The sequence below is a fragment of the Lepidochelys kempii genome, chromosome 3, assembly GCF_965140265.1.
Source record: "Lepidochelys kempii isolate rLepKem1 chromosome 3, rLepKem1.hap2, whole genome shotgun sequence".
Classification (NCBI taxonomy): domain Eukaryota; kingdom Metazoa; phylum Chordata; order Testudines; family Cheloniidae; genus Lepidochelys; species Lepidochelys kempii.
Window position 1 is genome coordinate 25634632 of NC_133258.1, and position 16722 is coordinate 25651353.

General features: G+C 42.6%; 1 protein-coding gene across 5 annotated transcripts; it reads right to left on the reverse strand.

The window, feature by feature from the left end:
• Positions 1–3305: 3305 nt before the first annotated feature.
• Positions 3306–9657, reverse strand: MYCN (MYCN proto-oncogene, bHLH transcription factor). Of its 5 annotated transcripts, none has more exons than XM_073335973.1 (3): positions 9321–9657; positions 6943–7829; positions 3306–4788 (listed from the first exon to the last, which is right to left on the reverse strand). In XM_073335973.1, exons 2-3 carry the CDS (start codon positions 7727–7729, stop codon positions 4196–4198), a joined length of 1380 nt encoding a protein of 459 aa, XP_073192074.1. In that variant the 5' UTR covers positions 7730–7829; positions 9321–9657; the 3' UTR covers positions 3306–4195. The 5 variants fall into 5 exon arrangements, with proteins under 5 accessions (XP_073192074.1, XP_073192078.1, XP_073192075.1 ...); XM_073335977.1 differs by lacking the exon at positions 9321–9657 and adding an exon at positions 9045–9091; XM_073335974.1 differs by lacking the exon at positions 9321–9657 and adding an exon at positions 8803–8896.
• Positions 9658–16722: the final 7065 nt, after the last annotated feature.

Genomic DNA, 16722 nt, shown 5'->3' on the forward strand with positions numbered 1-16722 from the left:
TGGTTGACCCGAGGGCAGAATTTGGCCCTTCCACTGGAATTTGTCAAGCAGTTCAACAGACCTCATCATTTCTAACTGCTCCTCCAGAGATATTGTGTCATGAAAATATAACATGCATATCATTAACAGGATGGGATGGAGTGTCTTTATATCGTATTTGAATGAGTACTTAGGGACTCTAAACTCTGTAGATTGGCATGAAAGAGTAGTTTGTCTGTTGTCTACATCTGCATAAGGATCTTCATGAAACTATTGTTAAATAAAACACTTATTTTCTAAATCTGTCTTTCCCTTTTACCCCAAGTGCTCCTCAAGAAACCAAACAAAATAAAACCACAACAGCATAGGGCCGTAGCATGTCTTTTCACGTTTTCATTTAAATAACAAAGTTTGTATGCAAGAAAGCATCCAAAATAAACCAACTTCCATTTCATTTTGACTTAAAAGTCCTTAAAACTTAGATTTTCAAATGTAAAAACAAACACAAAACCTATCTTTGCCAAATTGCCACCTATCACAATTTTGAAAGCTAGTTTATGAACCCCTAAAAGTTATTTAAAAGACAAAGAAAACCCCAAAGAAGGGTAGTGGTAGTGCTCTGTAGAGGACTATTGATTAACTATGCTGGGCCAGATGTTTAATTAAATGGAAGTAGGATCAGGCCCCCATTCTTCCAAAAAGGACACTTAAAAATGTTTTTTTGTGCTGAATCTTTAAACAAACACTTTAGATCTTAGTTTTATATTCATCTTGATCCCTAATCACTCAGATGCCACAGCAATGAGCATGACATATAAACAGAATGGATGGTAATTGTTTCTGATAAATTATGGAAATATTTCTGTATATTGCATATCCAATAAATGGGCACTGCCACCTCCATCAGTGATTCATGTCTGCCCATATTATGGTTTGTACGCATGTACGAAAGCATATGCAAACAATGACAGTTGTAGCATAGTTTTTACATCCATATTCAGCGTGATTACTCGTTAATGTTAAGAAGCTGTGCTAGTGAAAATGGGGAAGGCAATAGGACGGATGTATGAAAAAACTCCCTTCCCCTATGGGAATGAAACCCATGCTACTTACGACTGTTCACAAACAGTGCTTCAGAACAACATTCTAACAGCAGTTGCTAATAGAACTGGCTTGAGAACCGTTTTCAAACTAGTTGTAACTCGTACAGTTAAGTGCTCCAGCATAGACAAGACTGTAGTTGTCTATGCAAAATACGTTTTAGTCTTTTTTTTTTTTTTCTTTTTTTAAGTAATGTCATTTTGTGTTGCTGGAATGGTTGTGATTCAGTAAACTTACTTAGAGGAAAGAGCCCCTTGTAGTTCCATGGGCTTTGGATCAGGCCCTAAATCAGAACTAACTGAAGTAGTGCACATGGGAAAATAATTTATTGTTTACCTCTTTACTTATTTCTGACCAACCAATCTTGAATGTTATTTTCAAGAACTAATGAAGCACTAAAATAGAAACTGCAGTTCAGAACTGGCTTCTTGAAAGAAATTATAACACTTAAAATGGAACTCTCTATTACATTTAATGAAGTGACATTTATTCCCCCAGTTTTTGATCCTTTGATTAGGACCTGAGCCAGCTTCCCTAGCCCACAAAACTCCCCTCACTTCCCTGAGAATTTTATTTATGGAATAAACTCTTGAATCACATCTAAATTAACAATTTAGAATTAACATACACATACAGGCAACATGGTGTATGTTGTTGCAGACTTGGTTGAAGCCAATGGAGCTATACGAGTTTATACCAGATGAGGCTCTGGCCCCTGTACATTTACTGGATTATACATAAGTAGTTCCAACCCCTGAAGTCCTTACTTAAGCAAAACTCCCACTGCCTTTGATAAAGAGTTGGTTGGAGTGTGGAAGTCCTTCATCTCCATGCAGTTGCAGAAAAAGGGGTGTGTGTGAAGGTCTTGCCCAGCCTGGCTGAAACATAGGCTTCAAAGGATTAGATTTTACTGGCAAATATGGGGAGAGGTTGATTTCACTGACAAAAAATATTTCCATCTATAATCATCAAATGTCTAGATAGGCAAAGTGAGAAAAATGCTGCTTCATAGCTTCTTAGAGTTTGAATTAAGGATATTTACTTTGTATATTTTAACATGTGATGTTGACAATTTGTGTTTTAATGGTTTTAAAACATTAACTTTTTGAATCTCAACATCGGCTGTCTTTAAATAGTTATTGTCTGACCCTCTCCTTCTTGTCTGATCCCTCCTCATAATTTCCTGCACCTATGAAAATGTAAGTCAGTAAAAATAAAAAAGTGCTTACAAATAAACATCAGTATTACTTGTCAAAATTTTAAAAATAAATATTGAATTCTGCAAAGCCTACTGATAAAATAGCTCTTAGGACCACTACACACTCCTTAGGCACAGTTACAGTCCAGTGATCAAGTGCTTTTCACAGACCTACTGGCCCTGCCCTTGTCCCATCCACAAATCTTCCTGCTCCTGAGGAAAAAAGAACCTGCCAATCTTGATTCTGCAGCATACATACTGCTTGGCTTCTGTACTTTTTGCCGCCCCCACCCCCCGGCTTCAGAAATGACATTTGTGCAGCATTACAAGCCTGCTATGGCAGTGCTGGGATACAGCACAGCTCAGTGCTAAATAGCACAGCAAGACTGCTCCCTAAGCAGAAGTGGGAATTTTAACTTACGTCTGAGCATTGTTAATAGATACTTTGGCATTTAGAAAGAATACAAACCACAGACCAGCACAAATTTTGCCTCTCCTAACAAATGGTGGCCAACCTTTGGGGTATGGCTTTTGATACAATAAGAAAGAAGGAACAGAATTAGAGTAAGGCTCAGATCCTAAGATCCTGGTTCACTACACTGACACTTCTCTTTCCTCCCCATGGCAGTTCATTCCACTGCTCTCACCATATGCCTCCAGCACTGAACCCCAGATCACCAGCTGGTGGAAAACAGAATTGCATCCAAGCCGTGAGAGTGCTTGCTATACGTTCAGTGACTGATCCAAAGCCTACTGAAGTCAAGGGGAGTCTTCAATGGGCTTTGGCTAAGGCCCATAGAGAACTCATGATATCAAAGAAAAGATCTGACATGTGGATTGACATAAGTACATTATAATCATTCCCATTACAATTACTTTGTTAACAGAAACAGTAATTTGCTGGCTTCTCACCCCTCCTGAAGTGTAAGCTATCCAGTGATAGTAAGTACAGGGGGCTCGAATCATGTCTTTATGTCTCATGGGCACCATTAAACAGAGGATAACTATGTTTATAAATAAATAGTGAAAAGCACATCATTTAATTGCTATTTATTTTCATAAACATGAGGTATTTCAAAGTGCTATAAGACGCAGCACTAAATGTACATCGTTGGAAGAAATTAAACACAGAACTTTGCAGTTACCCAGTTCTATGCACCAAACATTAACAAATACATTAACTGGAAGAAACAGGCTAGGAAAAGGCATATATAGTAAATTTCTTTACAAAAGTTTTCTTAGTTCAAAAAAGTGATAAAGTAATATCTACTCAAAACTTTCACAACTCATTTTCATACGAAAATATAAGTATCAAATTTAGTTATGTATCAGCATCATACTAAAGTATACAGGCAGTGTAAGAATTAGTACAGTACATAACAGAGATTAACAATATATTTGTATACAAAAACATGCTCCTCAAACATTGAGGTATTACAGTACTTAGGTATGAACTTCCAGTCAAATACTGGTAGCAAGAGCCACCTCTCATAACCCAAGACATGTACAAAAGGCAAGTGTGTAGATGGTATTTACAGAAAATTCCCACAGAGGTACAAATGGTAACCCCTAAAGTAACATCTGTTAGAACATAAGCACCATTCAAAATTAGGAATGAACGTTTTTAAAACTTAACTAGGTGTCATCAGCAGCTCCAAAGGCTCACAACTTTTAAAGAACATCTATAGCTCTTAAGAAAAAATACAAGGGCAGTCCATCATTGTTTGGCAGTCTGTTAAACTCCTTGCAAGAACATCCATGTGCTCTGTACCCGGATAACATAGATTGTTAACTACTTGAGGGACTGGATTGAAAGTAAAACCAACATTCTTAACGTCAAAAAACACAATTTTTTTTTTAAAAGAATCAAAAATGTGCAAAGTGGCAGTGACTGTCCAGGTCAGACAAAAAAAAAGTTTAGCAAGTCCGTGTGTGTTCTATTTTCTTTAGCAACTGCTGTTGTCTGGCTTGCAATTTTTCCTTTTCTAGCAATAACTTGTGTTCCTCTGCCTGAAGGGAATGGACATAATCAGTGGCTTTTTTCAAGATGACCACTTTTGCAGCCTTCTCATTTTTAACCAGTTCAGGTACATGGTCCCTTAATGTGAGAAAACTAGATCGCAGGTCATTACGCCGCTGACGTTCCAGAATATTGTGATTGCGTCGACGTTCACTATCTTCTGAATCTGAGTTTCGAGGACTTGAACTCTTAGACTTTGGTTGGATCATGGGTTTTATTGGACGGGGCACCTCATTTTTTAGCTTTTTCTGCGGCGGGGCATCTTCGCTTTCCATGTATGGAGAAGGGGCAGCGTAATTATGCTGCTGGTGAATCGGGGCGCAACGCTTTAGAATCAGTTCATTCTGCTGCATTCTCACCGATGCCAAGGTAGCATTTTTAGGGCGCACAGTAATAGTAAGAGTAGTAACAGCCTTGTTGGAGGAGGAACGCCTCTTCTCCACTGTCACAACATCAATTTCTTCCTCTTCATCCTCTTCCTCGTCATCATCTTTAGAAACACAAAATGTAAAATAAAGAAAGTAAGTTGTTCTCTCCAAAAAATATTCACACAGGACCTTGAAATTTAAAAACTAGTAACATATCTGTGTGAATTCTCAGGACAAATAGCAACCTGTAAGTATTTTAAGTGTTCAAAATATGCACAAATATTAGGATAAAAATAGGGTGCATATACTAACTATCTGCAGATAGATGGAGCTAAATAAATATAGACACACCATGCATACACTCAGACCCAGACACAATAAGTGGGTATTTGCTAACTCTAAGAACAGATAGTTTTCTGCACTTTTAAGTTGTATAATAGGAGGATCCATAAAGGTGCAACCCAAATAAACACATTAGAGGAAACAGTATTTGAGAAAATGCCCTAATTTATACTTTAGCCAACAAACTGGGGTACAGAACACACAGTGTGTGCAAGCGCACACACACCCACAACACCTCCCTTGCTTGATCAAAAAGGAGCCAGAAAACTAAACAATCGCTGGATTTGTTCTGATGCAGAATGTGAAGCTGTTCCAATCTGAGAGTCCCTTTAAGCCAATGTTTTGGTTTACTGCCAAGAAGACAGCTGTTGGGAGGAAGTGCTTCCTCACAGAAAGCTGTCAAGGCACAGACATTAAAGGGACAGTGAGCCTTTTGAAACAGCAGGCTTATCATCGAGTTTATGATGATGGTCATATGGATCTACTCATTTACATAAGAGAAACTGTGTTTACAATTGAACTGGGCTTCTTTTACATGAGAGGAATTTTTTGCATCAAGATTTTCCTCTGCCTGTCTTAATCCAAAGACCCAAAAATAAAACATTTCCCTGCTAAATTATTAGACTGCCTAGCCATTCCAAAACCATGTACAAGGCAGGATGATTTTACACTAAAAACACTTTTACTGTATGGTCAATGCACTATTTACACAATACATTCTGCATAAGCTGCATATTATTTGGCCCCATGAATGAATTTTGAGATTAACCACACGGTACGCTTTGGCATGGGAGAAGATTAAAAAAAAAAAAAAAAAACACTCCAAGTTCATCCAGCATCTGTTAAGTATAAACATGCTCAGAATAGGATGCCCTTTAGTTATATACCACTGACTGCTTTATCACCAGCTGCCTGCCAAAGGGTCTCCTTCAAGGAATCCTTTCAAATAGCCAATGTCCTAAGACAAGCATGCTGCCACCTACTGGCAAATCCATATACCTGTTAGAAATGGAGGGAGTAAAACGTACGCACCCACTTGGATAGTGACGGGTTTTGTTCTTGGTTATGTTTTTATCAATGAAGTAAAGCAAATGAGAGTGGTCTGAGATTTTTCAAGCTTCCCCTCTTCCAGACTAACTTTAGTGGCACCATACATCGATCTGACCTCTTCTAAATCTGCTGGTGGTGGACTCTCTCCCAGCCTACCTTCTCTTCAACAGCAGGAGTTCCCATACCCTAAGGGCTCACACCACTGTCATGTTTTACATTGAAGTGATTGTGCAATATTTGTTCTTCCCCAGCTTCACCCCCCCAATGCTTCAGCTGCCCTTTTACTTACCCCTCCTCTCTCCCTGCCCAAGCCCTTCAAGGCACGGGGCTTCCTCAAGCACTCAGGCATATGGCAACCAACTTTCCCCCAATCTTTTTTTTTAGTGACTCACTGAGATGCAAGAAACAAAGAAAAGGGGCATGACCTAGGACCACAGATTTATTTTCTTTGGTCTCCTGACCACATGGGGGCAGGGGGAGGAGAAGGGAAGATGGAGCTTAATTTTGATTACAGGAAGGAAATGTGAAAAGAGAGAGAGAGACCACCCCTTCTTTTTTCCTCACTGCCAATAGCCTAACGCAGCCTTGCAAAATGTTCATGATAATGTACCAGCCAGGCACAACGTTACTCACCCACCTTACCAGGATAATAAAAAACTAATGCTAATTTACTTGACCAGTAACATTCACCCTAAGTGAACTGAATTTTGCAAGCCTGTCCCAATGAATTCACTTTCTCTGTCTACACCTTTGGTTGGGGGAGATGCCTCATAAAGGTGATGCTGCCCCCAAAGCTGCATTTGAGGGTACGGCAACCATGCCCACACAACACCTCTGGGGATATGCACACAGGCTAACAAATCTGCGATGAGCGGCGTATTTACCCGAGTCACTGAGAGTATCGTCTCCTGAGCTGCTGTTGGCTCTGGTGGCACTTGTGTGGCAGCTGCTGCGCTGGGTGGTAGCTGCTGCCCCCTGTGCGATCCCACTGCTCCCACTAACGTTCACCCGGATGCCAGCCGTTCCCCCTGTTGCTGGGGCTGCGGCTGCTGCGGCTGCTGCCACTGGCTCCTTCTTGTTAATGGGGAAGGGGAACACCACGGCAGGATCCACACACTCTGACACAGAGTTATTGAGCTCTGCTTGGCTGTTGGTGCCCCCAGGGCTGGCGGTGGTTGTGGATGCGCCAGCTCTCACTGGTGCCACTCCTGCTCCCACTTTGCTCTGCAGTTTCTCACTCACTGCCCTCTCCAGCTTCTCGCGGGCAGAAAAGCCACTCCACATACAATCCTGGATGATGATAGAGTTGAGGTTGTTGCTCTCCCCAAAGCCTGTCTCCAGTAAGTCTCCTCCATCCGTGCTTCCCCAAAGGTCGGCCTCAGGGGGCAGCAGCAGCAGTTCAGATGCCCAGTCCAGAGGATCACGGGTTCGGAACCCCCCTAGAGCCACCCCTCCCCACAGCAGTGGGGCCCCTCCTGGGGGGTTCTCCTGAAGTCCTGCCCGACTGGGAGACAGAGGAGGGGTAGGCAGCAGTTCAAACTTTTTCCAGATGTCCTCCCCAGGGGGAGCAGAGTCCGGACCGCACAAATAGAAATCATCTTCATCTGGATAGAAGCAGGGCTGCAAAGAGTCAAACTCGAGGTCTGGGTTTTTACTGACCATCCCTGGCATTACTGGGTTCCTTCTGCTGATTCCTTGGTTGGGCTGTTATTTAGAGGGAGGTCTGAGTGTGTTTCCACTGAGAGAGAGAGAGAGAGACTTCTCTCAACACCTGAAAGAAAATAAAAAAAAAAAATCAAAAATAAGCAACTAGTTAAAACAGGAGGAAATACATTTAGATAGATTATTGTATAACAATTCATTCCTCCCAATTTAAAAAAAGTAAAGCCCATAATCATTAAAATGCCGCAGGAATGCAGGGAGCACTCACTTAATGCTGCTTAAACCACCCAGACAAAAAAAAAAAACCCAAACAAACAACAAAAACCACACACACACACAACCAGGACAGTCTGTGCACACACGTGCAAACTTTTCTGTTTTAAGCCTATGCTCTGTAACAAAACAAAACACTCCAGAAAGGGACAGGAGATCTGCAAAGGGGTGTCTGTGCAGCCTTACACATTGCAAGCTCTTCAAACTGCTTCAAAGAACCAAACACAGAGTAACCCAACCAATACACTGTATACATATGCAAAGCTTGATACAGCAATCGCTCCAGAAACCCCTCTTAATATGCCAACAAAAGTAGTGGAAGTTTCCCCCCTTTTTGTCATCCGCAGAACGGTGCAAAGGGGACAGAGGAGGATGCAAAAGGGGCAGAGGAGAGGCAGCTCTGCGCAACTTTACAACTTGCCAGTTCATTCAGGCAAAGCTACTCAGAGAAACCCGCACACAACACGCGGGCGGAGGGGGGGATCGGAAGTAGCAAAATGCAGCAAACCTTATAGAATAATTTCAATAAAAAAAAAACAACAAAGCCGACACTAACAACAAAGCCCTTCGATATGGCAACAAGGTACAGGAAGTTTCTCTCTTGCTCAGCTGCCCACTGAGCAAAGGCGTGAAAGGCTGCAGATGCAACAAGGGAACTTTGCACATTGCCACTACGTTCAACGAGACCTGCTACAAACAAGCTTTCGATCCCCTCTCCCTCCGGAAGATTCCTTCATTGTGCGCCTGACCAGCCCACCACAACCCCCTTCCAGCACCGGAGCCCGGTTGCATCAGACATTTAAAATGACCTTTTAAGTCTGGAACAGGCGTTCAGTGTCCCCCTTCACCTCAGCAAGCGCAACCCGCAGGAAAATCGGTTTGCTGAGTTTCAAACAGCTGACATTCAGACTGAGACCAAAAGGAAAATCTCCATAAAAAAAGAAAAAAAAAAAGCCTTATGATGAAATGCAATGAAACGAGCCCCGCTCAGCTGCTCTCTCCCTGCCCCGCCCCCTGACCGCTTCCACTATTGTACCATTTTTCTACTTACAAAATCTATTGCAACCGTTTAAAATAAATCAAAGCAATGAAACTTCTCCTACAAAACACAGCGATGTCTATGCAACAGCTTCAGAAACCCTGAGGATTTCCTTCTGGTCAGTGAAACCCCCCCACGCAAATCACTTAACTGCCCCTGCATTTCCTTCCCCCCCCCCCCATCGTCCTTAGTTTTGCAACTCCAATACAACGTGAGGTTTTATTTATTTATTTGGTTTTGCCCTCCCTTCTTATTACAGCCGCGGTCCCTGCAGCTGCCTCTTCTTACCTCCTCCTTGGTGATGGGTGGTGTTGCAAAAGGGGGAGGGGGGCAGGAAAAAAAAAAGAGGCAGATGATCTTGTATGTTGCACTTTATTGAGGGCCAGCCCGCTCGTCCCCGAAGGCTGGCTTAAGCCTCCACATTCACCCTTTGCTTGCAGACAGATGACTGTCACTGGCTGGCTTTGAAGCTCTTGGATATTATTAACTAAAAAAAAAACCCTGACACACCCGGGGAGGAAAAGGCGAGAGGAGAGAGAGGCTTAACCCCACCTCCCTAATTTCCATAAAAGCAGGGGAGGTGCCTGGCATTTGGCGCCAAAAGCCCCTATGCTCTTTATGCTTTGCAAGGAGAATTAGGTTCAATTCCCTTTGCAAATAAATAAGAATAAAAAAGGAGAATGCAAAACCCGAGCTGCACGCCCGGCCACCCTGAGCATGGGGGGGGGGGGAGGGTTGTAATTGCACCAATGATGTGCCTATTCAGTGCTTTGCATGGAGCGCAGAGGAGGAGGGTGGGTGCCTTTAGGGTCCTTCTCCTTTGTATCTCTTCCCCCCCCCGCGCCTTTTTAAGAGAGTTGTATCTATTCAGGCTTGCCGGCGCGATTTATTTTGCAGCAGATGCTAATAAGAGAAGGGAAGATCTAGGCGGCGAGCTTCGCCAGGACAAAAAGGAAGTCATTATGGAGGGTTCAATCCAAGGTGTCGGATTGATTCTGTTGTTGTGCAAATAACAACCCCGTCTGCCCGGGTGGGGGCAGGGGTGGTGAGCACCACAGCGGCGCTGCCCAGAGGAGGCAGATTGCAAAGTCAATAAATACAGGGGCTGCGCCCCCTCCCCCCCGCAGTCCCTCTGCCCTCGTCCTGCCCCTCCCCCACGTTGTAAATAAATAATTAAAGGAGCGGTTGCTGCACAGGCTTTCCCCCTGCAAAAGGCGACACCTTGCGGAGGCGCGAGGGAGCAGAAGCAAAGCGCAAGGCGGAGGCGCCCCGCGCATTTCCTAGCAGCCGCGCGCCGGGCAGGGCTGGCTGCGAGCTGGAGGAGCAGTGCAGGAGGGGTGGGGAGCTGCTTTTTCCAGCTGGGGATGCCCTGAAAGGGGAGGGGTGAGAGGGGAGCAGGGGTGCTCAGGAGGAGAGGGGTGTATGCGTGGGTGGGTGGGGGCAGTGATTAAAGTGCCCTGAAAACAGCGGGGCGTGGCCTCATCATCTGGCAGGCGCAGCTAGGGTAAAACAGGGCTTCAAGTGCACCTCTCCAGGGCCCAGCTCAATTTGTATTGATTTATTTTGGCTGATGCGTAACCCCTTGACACACCACCCCATTCGCTCACACATACGCGTCAAGCTCATGGAGGTGGGATTTGGGCATTCCTCTCAGGAACCTTTATTTTGAAACCAAGTCTTTTTTTGTGCAACCTGGTGTCTTCCAAAGGCAAAACGCTTATTATTGTGGGAGGTTCTTCGGCCCTTGCTATGCAGGATGCCAGACTAGATGATCATAATGGTCCATTCTGGCCTTAAAACCTATGAACCTGTCAACCGCTTTCTGTTAAGCAAGTATATTTATAATGAGGAATAAAAATGATCCCTGAGAAGAATGGCTAAGCAACTTCCAGACAGGGATGAAGCTTAACCAGAGACAGGGAAATCCCCTCCACAGTCTCTTTGAATTGCAAAAGCACCATACTTTAGACCAGTGGTTCTCAACTGTGGACTACGGCGCCCTGTGGGGGACTGCAAGCAGGTTTCAGGGGGTCCGCCAAGCAGGGCCAGCATTAGACATGCTGGGGCCCAGGGCAGAAAGCCAAAGCCCCACTGTATGGGGCTGACGCCCTGAGCCCTGTCACCCAGAGCTGAAGCCGAAGCCTGAGCAACTTAGCTTCACAGGGCCATGGCCAGTTGTCCTCCTTGCTACTCCCTAATGCTGGCCCTGGCTTTTATATGCAGAAAAGCAGTTGTTGTGACACAGGTGGGCCCTGGAATTCTTATAGCTGTTGCGGGAGGAGGGGCTCAGAAAGATAAAGGTTGAGAACTCTGGCTTTAGACTTTGCTTTCCAGAACACATTGAGCATGCCTCCTGTCATGTCTGCGTTGTCATGCAATGTCACATCATCATGGGATGTTACATTGTGATGATGTACCTCGAATACCATCATATTGCTCTGCAATGACTTTATGAACACCCCAAAGATATTTAGCGATTCTTTCGATGCCCCATAGGACATGGAACAGCCAAGTCAAAATGAGACTGGTAACAAAATCTTGTGTATGTGTGTTAGCCAAGGATTAGAGATAGAGTTGCCAACTCTGATTGAAGCTATTCCGGGATATTTTTTTCCCCAACATGGTGTAATGTCATTAATTGTACTGTACCTATAAAAATCTCCCGGATTGCTTTCAATAGTCAGCGGAAGATCAATACTGATTCCGGTAGACTCCTGACCAATCTGAGAGGGTTGGCAACCCTAATTAGAGAGGTGGTGCTGGGAAATAGGCCACGTTTGATGGCCAGGTGGAAAATTGTTCCATTGTCTTAAAAGACCCAGGAGTAGTTTGATTCGAGGGATGTCAGGTTAGCAGAGGTGAATCTTAGTTGTACCACAACTAGTGATAATTTTCTGTCACAAAAGATTGTTAGAATCAGTGATAGAGGGGATACAGTACAATGAGCTGGAGGTTTCACTGACCTGTGTCAGGATTTGAACTGCACAAACAGTTCAAACTACTACTAAGCAATAAACTAGTTCAAACTAACTACTAAGCAATAAACTAGTTAGGTTTTGTGCGGTCAGGGCTGAACAGCCCTACCCTCCAAAAACACATTTTGGACTCAAGAGAAGGGAATTAATTAATTAACGTGTGTTCTGTACTCTGAAGGTGTGAAGTCCCATAAAAGGTCTAAGTATGATTAATTTGCATTAATTTGTTTATTTTGGCTGGTCAAAAAGGTGTGGATGGTTTTTATTTAATTTTTTTTTCTCCTTGCATATCAATAGCTTTTAGTGGCTTAAAGCTTGTTTAAGAGATCTTAATGTGTGAGTAATTTATACATTCTCCTCATTCATGCTCCTAGCTCAATTTTAAGCAATTATATGTGGTTTGCTCCTTTTAAATTCATTATTTTTGTCTCCCACGTGCTCTTGAATTCGTATCTCTCTCTCTCTCTCTGGGATGGACACTGGATGCCATCTGATTGTATATTCAGAAATCTGTTGCTTGATTCTCTCTGTAGTCTCATCATTTCCTGTCTCAGCTGAATTTTCTCAGTAGCCTTTTTAATGATGTCTTCTTCTTTATCGGAATGGAGATCAACTCCTCTTTGGGTCAAGTATGATATTAACATATATGCTTAACTCTTGTTATATGAACAGTCATACCTGATTGTGAATGTTAATAAGGGATAGTGCTGATCAATTAGTTGGTGCTCTGTTAATGTTACCTCCATAGTGAAAATAAACAATATGGATACTGAAAAGCCAGCAACAGTTCGCTGAGCCAAAACCCAATGAAGTCAATGAGAGTCTTTCCATTGACTTCAAAGAGCTTCAGACCAGACCCATTGCACTCTGCCTCTCAAGTGAGTGACTATTTTAAAGTATCCCTAAGGTTTCCATTGCAATTTTCTTCAATCTTTAATTAAAGATCACCTGTGCTAGAAACTGATTTTTGCTGCTTCTTTGAGTGGTGAGTTGCTCAAGACAGGTTTCCCTGTATATTTGTTTTATATAAAGGGGGTAGGGCAGTGGGTATCCTGCAAGAAACCAGAGACCTTAACTCAAGTTATTGAAATAAGGAGGCTTTTTTAAAAATATTTTTTTTCTTTATTTAATCCAGCATTTGGTGCTAACTCTGTGGATGTAAAAATATTTTAAAAAATACAGTTATATTGTTTTCCTTTTTCAGTCTAGTCTCACCTGCTGAACGTTCTGTGAAGCATGGGCATGACTGCACAACATTGTTTTCTTTTTGGTTTACATTAACATTGAAATTAGGCACCTAAATATTGGACCTTTGATGATCTGATCCTGGGTGCTTTACAGATGTGTAAGAAGACAAAGATTCTGCCCCTAAAAGCCTGCAGCCTAATTAAATGCATCAGGGCAGATGAGATGTAATGACATGCTGTGAGAACTAACAATGAACTTTAGAATGTTTAGTGTTATTGCAGTTTTTGTGTGTGGTTTTCTTTGTTGCAGGGTGGATTTTTAAGGCTGCTAATCCTTCTCTTGTTGCCTCCAAGGGGTGCACACTCTTATCATCCATCGTTTCCCAGACTTTTGGATTCTCTATCTCAACAGTCATAAAAATCAGGTAATGGGACTGCTAGCATCACAAAACCATTTACATTACTCAAGGATAAAAGATACTTTTGCTTCTTAACTTAGTGGCGAGAGCCAGAGCAGGTGCTGCAGTCTCTAATCTGGCTTCATGACAAATCCTGCAATTCTTTGTGCTCAGTGCTCTGCAGTCACATGCACCTGAGTATTTTATATAGGTTGGGTGCTAATGGTGATGGCTATTGTACATTTTCCTTTCATTACGGAATATCATGCAATGAAAGCTTCTTATGTGGCCAAATATATCTCCTTCCCTCATGTACCGCCAGCCTCCCAGCCTCCTGCCTGCTCAGAAAACCAAAGTAATCCAGGACAATATTACCTGATATGCTGGAAGTTGTTTCTCCTAGAGCCACCCAGATCTTGGCACACATTCCACTTAAACACCCAATTTTCTTTGTCCCTGACAGCACACTAAATGTATTTTATTTTCCCCCTTGTGAATGGACATTTCCTTAATCATGGGGTCTTCTAGGTGCATTTGTCAAAACCATTATATAATTGGAATAACTCATTCCCACCCCCTTGCCTCCAACCCACAAAAATGAATGGCAAAACCTTCTGTGCCATGATTAATAATGGCCTGAGTTTGAACATTCACAGTCCCGGTAGTATGATATATAGGATACTTTATTTCATGTAATGAAGAACTCTGCAGCATCTGTTAAATGACAATGGATAACATTTTTGGATAGGACAGCTGTTTGGAGATAGAGCTGGTGTTCTATCTTTTTTTACTTTTTAAAAATGCTAGATTTACAGAAATGGAGACTGAATTCTTCTGTTTATCTAGGGTACTTATATGGCTCCCAGCACTGCAGTATACAAGCACCTCACAATCTTTAATATATTTATCCTCAAAACACCCTTTGAGATAGGGAGGTTCCATGAATATTTGGCCTTAAGTGTCTCTGCTGAAATTGCCAGCAAGGGTGCCAAACTCACAGTGGTTCCTGTGACATGAAAACTTTTCAAAAACTGGTCATATAACTTATGCAGTACAATATGTGTTCAAAGCATTGTGTTCACATGAGAACCTGAGTCACTTCACCTAGATTCACTTCAAGCAGGCCACCAAACTGCCACTAGTTAACAGGAAACGTTTGGATATAGACAAGCAGGTAGGACACAAAGTAGAGAGGGAAAGACACCAGGAAGGGGACCCCATTGAGATACGAGTGCCATGTCTTCCTGTGCATTTGTACAGCTCTTACCTCAATGGGGTCCCTTTCCTGGTAGCTTTCCCTCTCTATTTTATGAGTCCTACCTGTGCGTCTATATTTTCTGTCTCCTTTCTTTTCTTACCTTTCTTCTCCTATCTTTCCCCAGAGGTTCCCTCCTGCTACCCGGAGGGTTCTGGACAGCAGCAGTTTTCACTTTTGCTGCTGGCAAAGGAGCTGTCTGTTTGCAGACTCAGGAAGGCAGCGCTGCATTGGTGACAATCAGGCTACATGGCAATTTTGGTGTGTAGCAAGCCAGGGTGCGAATCAACAATGCACTAGCTTGCTGCACACTAACTGGTTGCGTGCACCCTGCTGCCATGCACTAAAAGTTCCACAGTGCACTTTGATGTACTACTGTTCCTAAAGTCAAATCACAGGGTAGAAGGGTCCACATGATCAGTTAATGCATACCAAGGTAGTGAGCTGTAGAGTCACCCCCTAGCTTGCCTCACGCTAAATTGCCATGTAGACAAGCCCACAGGTTTGGAAGGTTGTCATCAAAACCAGGAGGGCTAGAGCCTTTTATTTTTTTGCTTTGGTAGAAGCTGATGGCACTTGCCCAGGAAAGCGTCCTACTCACAACAGATTTTTCAAATTCTATATATGGCTCGATAAACATGTAAGCATTTGGTACATTCCAGTTGTATATTAAACCAAAGAACTTCATGAAGTTACAGTCAAGGCTGCTACGTGTAATGCAATAAAAATCATAGCAACTAAACACATAAATAAAAAAGTACTAGGGCATTACAAATTATGGAAATCACAAGCTAAGGCTACATAAACAGTTCTGACACTAGCCTTAATTCTTGCACCCACTCCCCATTGCAAAGAAAAATTTTCAATGATTGTCATTCAAACAACATAAACTCTGACCCACCATTTGTGTTACTACTTTGAGGCCCAGTCTAGCTTCCATTGTAGTCCAAAGTGTGAGGAATAATTCCCTTTTCAAACTGTTTTACCCATGCACTTTCCTCAGCCTACAATGACGGACTTATAATCACTGTCAAGTGCTTGCTGCTGGGTTAGGTGACAAATGCAGCATATCACAAGTGACATGCTTCTAGAGGTAGATTGTTCTCCAGTTACATTCCTGTATGTACAGATACTGGTGAGAGCATAAATTTTGTTGACATGCAAAGTTCATTGCAAGGCAATTGCTGTGGCAAAATAAATATACCTCATGGACCAGTTACAGGGTGGTGATATATAATTTGAACATTAATATATGTTAAATGAGAACTATTTTTGGTCAGAAACATTTCTCTTTAAAATATGTAGATATATAGGTTGGGGATTTTTTTTGTGGGTTTACATTTTGTCCCTAATGGAAGCTAAAAGGTGAAACAGATAGGTTCTTGTTTTTATATGTGTATGATGTCTAGCAGTGAGGCCCTGCTTCTTGATTGGGGCCCCTTGGAGCTACCATAATACAAACAAATAATATTAATCTTCCACCCATTGTTCTCAGTGTCTCAAATAAAGATGTTTGAAATGTATACTGCAGCCAATTCTTGAATGTCAGCCTTGGCCCAGACATGGGTTGTTTTGTGATGTATAATATGAACCCTTGTCTGCATTTCCATGTCTCTTTGGCGGTCAAGAGGGTGACCACCAAAGAGAATCAGAACTTGCTCCAGCACCAGCAGGATTAATTGATTTTAGTGAGCACTGGATTGGACTCAACTTTTAAAATACACCCAGCCTAGCACAGTCAGCCTTTTCATTTGCAGATACCCAAGCAAAAGAGAGCCTCGAGTTGGTGGAAGGAAAAGGAAACTGATCTGCAAGACCTGCTGCTGGTGGGAGACACAGTGGAGGTAAGACCGTGACTTGCTTTTGTGGACGTCC